Source organism: Geotrypetes seraphini, chromosome 5, assembly GCF_902459505.1.
Source record: "Geotrypetes seraphini chromosome 5, aGeoSer1.1, whole genome shotgun sequence".
In the NCBI taxonomy this organism is placed as follows: domain Eukaryota; kingdom Metazoa; phylum Chordata; class Amphibia; order Gymnophiona; family Dermophiidae; genus Geotrypetes; species Geotrypetes seraphini.
In genome coordinates, this window is record NC_047088.1 from 69,007,217 (window position 1) to 69,017,004 (window position 9,788).

A 9,788-nucleotide genomic window follows, 5' to 3' on the forward strand; every position below is an offset into this window, starting at 1 on the left:
ATGGAATTAAATATTAAGTAGCTTAAAGGACTTTTAAAAATTAATAAGTTCTTTAAGTTAAGCAATAATTAAAAGGCATAGAATACTGATAAAATCCAAATATAAAAGAAGGTCAGACTAAGAATAAACTAATGCATATCAACATAGTATAGTAATGAGCTAAATTAAACAGTGTCTATAGTTAAGGTGATTATTTTCAGGTCATGAACTGGTAGCAAACGATGACATAAGGCACAATTAACTAAGAAGTTTGATATGGTCAGCAGTGCTTAAGACAGAAATATTAATATTAATATAATTAAATAGTAAGGGAGAGATATATATGGCATCAATGCAGGCAGAGTGTTAACATAATTCATAGAGAAAGCAAAGGGATAAAGTTCATAAAATTCATCATTAAAGGGAAACCAAAAGAACATGAGGTGAACATCAGATACTAGAATTGTAAAATCAGAGGTAAGTAGATGGCAAGTAAGTGGACAAATCTGGGGGAAATTCAAATAAATAGTTATACTAGTGAGTGAATATATATCAAAATGAACACACTATAGTATAAAGTAATAGTGGAACACATGGGAAACGAAAGAAGGGAAGGCAATAAAATAAACGAGCACACCACAAGGAACTGGTCAGTTGCAAACCCAGGGCTCCAAGGACATAAGGAACCAAAGCAGAAAGTCAGTGCAAACAACACTGAAGCAAAATTCAACCAAAACCCAGGACCCACAGATGGACAACTGAGAAGAGAAGGAAACAATACAGAGCATGAAAAAGGAAGGAACAAACAGAAGAGGAAAAAAGACAACTGCAAGCGAAATGCACCAGCACGAACAGCAAAGGGAAAAGCAAGCAAACATATTAGATAGCAAATATTCAATTCATAACCAATTCATGAGGAAGAAGAATATCCGAAAAACATACCACATGAAATACACTACAATACAAAACAAAAAATAATAATTGCAAGGGTAGAGAGCAAGCACAGGCAAAACCACATGGAAAAACCCAGTGAAACTCAGAGACTAAACAGGAAACAATGAAGAAAGGAAGAAAGCAGGGACTGAGCGCAAAAAAGGGGAAAACAAACGACAAAGGGAAGGAAACAGCAAGAAATAGGGTGCGACAACAACATAATCTTCTGCAAAGAACAGGAGACATAGCAACACACACGCCATGGGGTACATAGAGGCATATATTAAAATTTTTTAAAAAAAGGAAATGTGCGCAGGGAGAGGAAGGGAAGAACACAGAGAGAGACGCCACAAATATCCAGGAAGAAGAAAAACAAGCAGTAGAAGGTTCAATAATTAATTTGTTAGGATCGGTCAGGTACAATAAAAAACAAAGGTAAAAATCTCATAGCAGGAGAAAATCACTGGAAAGAAAATGGAGTCGTATCGAGCGCGGAAAGGAGACAGAGAACAAGGGGAAGAAGAAGGCAATTCAAAATGGTGGCAAAAACACAAGAAATAAACATGAGTAATCAAAAACTGTGAAATGCTGTAAAACCAAGCAAGAGAACAAGAGTTCTGCAAATGCAAAAGTGAACATAGATATCCCGATGAGGGGAAAAGTAAAAATAACAGTGAAGAAAGTTGAATTCTGAACTGTTGCCGAGTCTATCGTTAATACCTGTGACAAACGGACATCTTCCCCAAGGTTTGCCACAGGGAAAGGAAGGAAAGTATACAAACCCCAGTGCAGAAGGGCTGACCAGGTCAGTGCCCAGGACAATAAATTAGCTGACTACCTGGTGAGTGACAATGAAGAAATGGAAATAGAACAGGAAGGCTTAGACTTACCTGAAGCAGTCCCAAAGCCAGGCAGGAAGAATCTGCCTTGCTATTGTCCGATGCCTGTAAGGCAGAGAGCTCACAAGCAGTTTCCCCTCAGAGAAACGGCATAGGCTGAGGAAGGAATTCCCTTTCCCCATCCAAAGCCAAGGGGGAGTGGTTCTTTCCCTCAGCTTAAAGCCAGGCTCATCAAAGAGCAAGGGGAGGGAGGAGGAGGAGCAGCAAGAGGCTTGGCAGAAGAGCAGAGGCAGAACAGGGCTGAGCTTGCCTCCGACTCTGCAGAGCAGTTCCTCAGCACTGACTGGGAGATGACTGAGGAACAGGTTGGTAATTTGGCTACAGAATTCCTTCCCCCAGAGCCAATGGTGTTGGAGGAAATAGGGCTATGCAGGAAAGCTGGCCAGAGGAAATGGAGAGCTGAACACACTGGGAAAAGGTCTGTGAAAAGGGTTTTCTTTCTGGCTGTATTTTTCTGTTTGCTCCTTGAGCTAATGACTGTGGGAGTTATCAAGGAAAGTAATCCTGTACTGCAGTTTCACATGCTGGTTTGCTGCAATTTGGGAAAGACACAGTAATCTCCTCTTCAGGACATTCTCACAGCTGAACCAAACGCTAGGCTGTAATTCTAGCCAGTTTAAACCCAGAGTTTCCTGGTTTCAGGACTCTATGCAAGTGCCCAGCTGTGAGGTGATTGCCATAGCAATTAAGTAACTAAATTAGCCTGCATGCCTCGTAGGGAAAAGGAGATTAACCCTCTCAGGGTAAAGCCTGCTCATGACTAGGTAGAAAGTCCAGCCCAGCTGGAGAGAGTGAGTGCACTGTAGGAAAACACAGAATGTCTCTCAGGCATGAATAGGAATGTCTCCTCTGTAGCTCTACAGTGAAAAGTTATTTTTGCCAACTGTTTCACCTCCAAGCCTCATGAAGAGCTAAATGACTGTATATGGTTTGCCAAGCAAGCTCAGAGCGGGTTACTGAGTGAAAGTGAGCGAAATGAACTTTCTCTGTTTGGTTTTGTATTTTTTTCTCATGCTACCAGGAAAACCTGGAGTGGCACAGTGATTCTACGGCCGGGGACCGAATAAAAGCTTATATTTTTTGCACCAAGGCCATTCTGACAAGTGTGGTTTCTTCAAAGCCCTTGGGAATAAGCTTGGTTAGGCATTTGCCTAGTGGCAGCCAACTTGAAAGGATACCCTAATTCTAAAGGGACCACGCCAGTAGCAAACATCGTGTCACTATCCGACGGCTCAGGGTATTCACAGAGAGCACGGTTGTGACATACCAGACAAGCACCAGTGAATGAGGGCAAGACAGTCAGGTTCCCATCCCTTGGGACTGAATTTGATCCAGATGCGCTTGGAGTAAATCAGGTGAATCAAAGACTTTGGTAGCATTATTGATGGTAACGATCATTCTTGCTGGGTATTGCAAACCATATTGGGCATTCATTGACTTCAGTCTGGGTCTCATAGCCAGGAAGGACTTTCTTTTTCTAGCAGTAGTTTGGGCAAGATCAAGAACAATAAAGATCTTTCTTCCATCGATGATTAATCCAGTGTGTGTTCTAGCAGTGGTGAGTATACGAAGAGCTTGCTGAAAGCGGAGGAATATAACCACAATCGGGCGTGGGGAAGATTGATTTTGAGTCATTCTGGAGGGAACTCTGTGAGAGCGTTCAATATCAATGACAGTTTCAGGCTCTAACTGTAATACTTTAGGTAACCATTTCTGTAGAAAAACAGTCATATCAGAACCTTCAATTCCCTCTTATAAACCAATAATTCTCAAATTATTTCTACGACTTCTGTTAGCCAGATCTTCCAGGTCTTGTTCCAGCTTTTTGAAATATTTATCAATAAGGCTCTGAGATTGTGCTGGTTCCAGTGCAGCAGTATCTGCACATGCTTCAAGCTTTTCAATGCAAAGCTGAAAGTTGGATAGTGAAGTATTAATCTCAGCAAGATCATCTTTTAATTCTCTTGTAGTTTCGAAATGTTTAGTTGTCAGTTCCCTGAGGGCACGGAGTTCATCTAATACAATATCACTTGCAGTAGTGGCTTTCTTTTCAGGTGAAAGTTTTTCAGGAGTCGGTGGATCTGATTTGGTTCTTTTCACACCAGCAGATGAGCTAGTAGCCACATCCATTTTACATGGTTTTGATGCTGACATATTCCTTTATCTGAATTGTAGAAAAAAAAATGCTTTTAGGTAGATTGATTTAGTCCGGCTTTGAAAAATAGTAAAGTATAGGAGAAGAACAGAGTTCAGGCTTCCATCTTGTCTAGAGCTCGGACATGCCCCAAAAAGCAATTAACCTTAATTGAAGGCTTCCCTTCAGACAGGCAATGCCTCAGGAATTTTTTTTTTTTTTTTAAATACAACTATTTCACACTGGAACAGACCCCTCTTGCTCTCAAAGCTATATATGCCTTGCCTGTATTTAGTGGCAAGGCTTGCAGCTGAGGCACCTCTACGGTAAAAATTTGGGGAGGTGGGGGTAATGGGGGGGGATTCGACCAGCTGAGTGTGACACCCATGAGATCAGATGGACCACCTGCTGGTAGAGGTGTGTTATAACACATCAGTGCTGTGCCAATCTGGAGGGACGATAAAGAAAGTGAAATTGTTATCTGTTATGGTTACCCAACATAAAAGAATTTTCAGCAGGAGCCACATCTTTTCCACACTGAGTTGTTTTTCGTTGGGTAAAATCATAGCATGATTTACTGAGCTTAGAAGGGTCCAAAATTGGAGGCAGTGTTAGTCCACAGTAGAGATTTCCCAAAATTAGGAGGTTCTATTGATAAGCGAGGTGAACTAAGGGAGACTTATATCTGATATTTTGAGTTTAGTGCTATGGTTTGACACATAACACTTTTTGCATTTTTTACAATGCAGGATGAAAACTTTGAACAGTGGGTGCGTCTTTTATCACAAGGAGCCTTAGCAGTTGCTGTGATGAACCGGTATGAAATTGGGAGTCCTCGTAATTTTGTACTTAAAATGGCCTCTCTGGGCAAGGTCTGGGCATGTAAACAAAAGTGTATGATCACCCAACTCTTACCCACCCACAAAGATCTTGGGCTACAAAACTGTACATCAGCCTTTCACATCCAGGTGAACCCAACAGGAACTGTGCTGCTGAAGTTGACTGCAGTTGAAGATACTCTCCTACTAGAGAATGACAAAGGGACAGGCATCCATGGCCCCAGACCTGCACAATCCCATGTCATTCTCTAAAAACTTGAGACCGGTATCAATATGTAAAAGTTTAACATATCTTAGACAATTGGCAACTGAATTCAGTTATTTTTTTCAAAAACTACTTTTTGATTTAAATGAAGTTCTGTTAAATGAAATCATTTGTGCCTTGTCTGATAATCAGACTCCTACCATCCAGAATATTGTCCCTTTTAATACTATAATAAATTTAAATATAAAATCATGTGTTTGAGGCTTGTGCAAATGAGTACAGTGCCTGCAGGGATGGGGACAAACTTTGTTCCCGTGTCATTATCTACGCTCAAGCTTATCTCTAAATATTATATATGGCATTCTGGGGACGCTTTATGAGGATTTCTTTTGAACATTTTCAAAGTATGTTTATGTTTGATCAGGCTGAACAGTAAATGTATACTTTACCACTTCAGTTGCCCCTTCAGCAGCTAAAAGGTCAATAATTAAGATGTGCCTTATCTTCCTGTATTGAGTGCATTAAGACCTCTCAAAGCAAGTTTGCTGTGGCCCAAAATTTAAAACTAGGCAGATAACCTTGAATGGGAGTCCACCGGCATATAAGCATGCAGTTGTTCGATGGAGCCTATCCTGAAATGGTCTCATGCCTGCTTCTTTACTGCAGTGTTTGCAAAGCCGATTGAGGACAGCAGCAAGAGAGTAACTGGGAGGGTGGGAAAATAATGTAGAGAGGACATTAAACTGGGATGATGAAGAGTACTCTGGATCTGTGCTGTTAAGGTTGGGAATCTTGGGTAGATGTTGGACAGACAAGTCATGCTGGATAATCCACTGTAATTAATTTTTTCTTGAAAGTAGAGGTGTTACCAATCCATAAACTGGGGGTCCTTTATTAGCATAAAAGACTTTAGAAATTAGTGAATAGGTTATTCTGTTGTTTCCTTTTACAGTACCTTCTTTTGCTTTTTGATTCTTAGTCCCCCTCTCCTAATGTGGTCTAATTCAGAGACATAATATATATGTTTGTTTTTCCTGTAACTATACCCTGTTTAATAAATGAAGCATTCTATATTTTTCAATTAATAAATCAATAAAATTTACTTGTTCATCTTTTCTTTATTCTTCCTTAAATTCAAAATTTTAAAAGTACTGCCTGAGAATCTAGAAAATCCAAAAATTCCGACTGCTCAAGGATTGGGTTGGTCCAGATTTTTGGACTTGTACTGTATAAGCTGGTACATAAATGGTTGTCAGCCATTTTAGAAAGAGATTATTTCTCCTGAAGCTATTAGAGTTCAGTAAACTTTATCAATTGCACTTTCAGGGGCAACATTTTCTGGGCCTATCCTGGTCTCACCCAAAACATGTCCCTTGCCAACTGGATGTTCTTCAGTTTTAGACTTCCACATTCCAGCTTTGTGAAATTGGAACAGATGTCTATGGGCTGGTTTATGAATGTCCAAAATGCAAATGGTGCTTCTACAATAAGCTCTTTCATATCTGAACTGCAGTCTCTACCAAAAAATAAATAGATCTATCCCAAAAACAAAAACAGTTCAATAAATAAATGAAAGGTAATGGTTTAATCTACCACATCATAGTATCGCCTTCCTTCCAGATCTAAAAACTGTTCAAAACCAATCTAATTTGAAAAATAGAAATATAGAACACTTATCTTATAAGGTTGTCCAAATGCATTCTTCTGTCTAGATATAGCAGGAGGTGGTAACCATTACCAAATTCTTCTAATCCCCAAATAGTGACCAGTGAAAAGCAAAAAGCAGTGTGAAATCCAAAATAAGCTGTGTTGAATGACTCTTCCTCCATACTTTGCAACCAGCTATGTGTTAGCTGCAAGACAGACAGGGGACCAGAGGGCTCCCATAGCTAACCTCTTCCACTCAAAATATCAGCCTCAATGTTGCTGCTGCAGCCTGACAACATTTGGTATGCAGATATGTTCAATGGAATAACTTCAAACTGAAGCAATGCTAGGGTGGGTGGATCTTAATGCAGTTATAATTCTTGGCAATTTTTAATTTAAGTATAGGTGATGACACAAACCAACAAGACATTGTTTCTAATCTTTGTGCTTTATCAAACAGTTTGCTCTTCCACTCGTGCAGTTTGTATTATTTAATCAAGAGTATTTTGAAGGAAAGCCCTGGCTAGTTTATCAGATCAAGGAAAGGACCCGGTTGTTCAATCAATTGATATTATTGAACTGTTGCTCAGTCTTCTTTCTCCTGCCAGGGTTTCAGCTCAAATTTTCCCATGCTAAGATTAATCATGGTAAGTTTGTTGGGACGAGTGTTTGCTGGGATTGTCAGAACTAAAATCTAGGGGGTACATTTTCCAAATGTATAGATGATATTCAACTTCTGACTTCATCTACCATTAAGGCTTCCTTGCAGGTAGATCAATATTTCTATGGTCAGGACTTGGATTAGTAGTAATTTAATGTTGACCAAGGATAAGACCAAGACTTTATGGGTTAGTGCTATTTACTGCTATTTATTATTTCTATAGCGCTGAAAGGCGTACACAGCGCTGTATATTTTAACATACAATAGACAGTCCCTCCTCAGAAGAGCATACAATCTAATTTAGACAAGACATTTCAGAGTTGTGGAGGTTATAGTGTGTATAGGTATCTGACAGCAGTGAGGGGGAGTTAAGAGTTCAAGGTAGTTTAAAAAAAAGTGGGCCTTTAGCTTGGATTTGAACACTATCAGGGACGGAGCACAACGTATTGATTCAGGCAACCTGTTCCAGGCATACAGCGCTGCAAGAAAGAAGGGACAGAGTCTGAAGTTGGCAGTGGAAGAGAAGGGTACAGATAAGAGGGCTTGGCTGATGAGCATAGCATAAAGATTGGGGATGTTACCATTTGTTTATCACCGGGGGTCCGAAATAAGGATGTGCAGGTAGAGTCTCAAATCCCAATACACATGTGGCTAACTAGTCAGAGCCGGCTTGCTGCCATTTTCTTTCATGTTGGATTTTGTTAGCTGGCTGCCTTGTTGCATTTTTGAGAACATAAGAACATAAGAATTGCCGCTGCTGGGTCAGACCAGTGGTCCATCATGCCCAGCAGTCTGCTCAAGCGGCAGCCCTCTGGTCAAAGACCAGCGCCCTGTTTCTTCTGACTTCTTGCATTTCTCTGTGTGTTCTTTGTTGTGAATAAGCACTTTCCTATCATATGTTATGGAGGTCCTTTCTATGATTTTACTGTTGCACTGTACATGAGGGTTACTGGATTAGTACAGGATTAGTACAGGTGGCATATCAAAACTGAATAAACAAACATTTAGCAAACTGTGATCCACATTGGTCCACGTTATTTCTTACTTCTGCCACTATTTACAGTATTGCCTGTTTACCAATATGTTTTCTATTACTATTTATTTCTATAGCACTACTAGATGTACGCAGCACTGTACATGAAATATTCAAGAGACAGTCCATGCTCTAAGTTGATAAACACCCAACAATAGCTTCAGAATTAGTTACGAAAGACTTCTCATGCGGGAGGGGGGAGTATAGATATCAATGCACAAATGTACCCTTCCTATTTTTAAGATTCTGGGTTTAATGACTATGTACAGTCCAGTGCACAATATTGCAGATCAAAAAATCATACCATACTTTTATACGAAAATTTAAAATATCTTTATTCCAATATGCAACAAAGCAATGGATAGAGGAGCTGAATAATGAGAGAGAGAAAAAAAAAAAAAATTATCCATATCTGCTCATGAAAAATGGCAACATGCAAATCCAAATCAAAACTAGGATTCCAGTCATCTGGGACTGGGCTTAGTAACAGAAATATGCATGGGTTATACCGACTGCCAACTTCCAGTTGCACTAAAAGAAAGTGTTCCTATGGTTAGGTTTAGATCAGAGGAATAAGGAGAAATTAGGTTCTTGCCTGCTAATTTTCTTTCTGTTAGCTTGTAGACCGGTATAGTTCCTTATGGATGGGTTATATACCTCACTGCTACCATCAGATAGAGACTGAGCACAAACTTGTATATCAGTACAGTATAGTATCCCCTGTACTAATCCAGTCTGCCGAATAGCCAAGCAGAACCTAGGAAAATTCTTAACTGAAAACAGTAGAACACACTCCGAACAGGAGTGAATAAAAACAACAAATACCTGGTAAAGAAAAACATCCCCACAGCTCACCAGCTAAGCTAGCTGAGCCATATACGCTGTTCTTATTTCTCCCCGGCCCTAGAAAAATACTAGAACCTGCAGAAAAATTCAAAATCTGCATGCGAGCAAAGCCCCGCAATCATCGTACAAATACACATAGGGTGAGGAGCTATACCGGTCTACAAGCTAACAGAAAGAAATTAGCAGGTAAGAACCTAATTTCTCCTTCTGTAGTGCTTGATAGATCGGTATAGTTCCTTATGGATGGGACGTACCAAAGCAGTAACCATCATGGGTGGGACCCCTGAAGGGCTGACACCAGAACATATTCACCGAATACCGCATCCCGATTCGCTTGGACATCCATGTGGTAGGGTCTGACAAAGGAATGCAGAGAAGACCAAACTGCAGCCTTGCAAATATCCACTGGAGGCACTAGAGAAGACTCAGTCCAAGAAGCTGCCTGACTCCTAGTGGAATGAGCCTTGAGAAAGTCGGGAACAGGCTTCTTCTTCAGAAGATAAGCGGAAGCAATAGTCTCCTTGATCCAGCGCACAATAGTAGCCTTAGAAAAGCCACCCCCCTTACGCGGACCCACTAGAAGGACAAAAAGATGATCTGATTTCCTGATCT

At 40.3% G+C, this 9,788-nt stretch overlaps 1 protein-coding gene across 2 annotated transcripts in view; it reads left to right on the forward strand.

The window, feature by feature from the left end:
• The window catches only part of LOC117360984 (alpha-galactosidase A-like), a 73,434-nt gene extending 67,335 nt beyond the window's left edge, over positions 1-6,099 (forward strand). For both annotated transcript variants that reach the window (XM_033945713.1, XM_033945714.1), the window contains one exon: positions 4,695-6,099. In XM_033945713.1, the coding sequence (XP_033801604.1) occupies positions 4,695-5,036 (342 nt within the window). In that variant the 3' untranslated portion in view covers positions 5,037-6,099. The remainder of the gene's footprint in view (positions 1-4,694) is intronic.
• Positions 6,100-9,788: the final 3,689 nt, after the last annotated feature.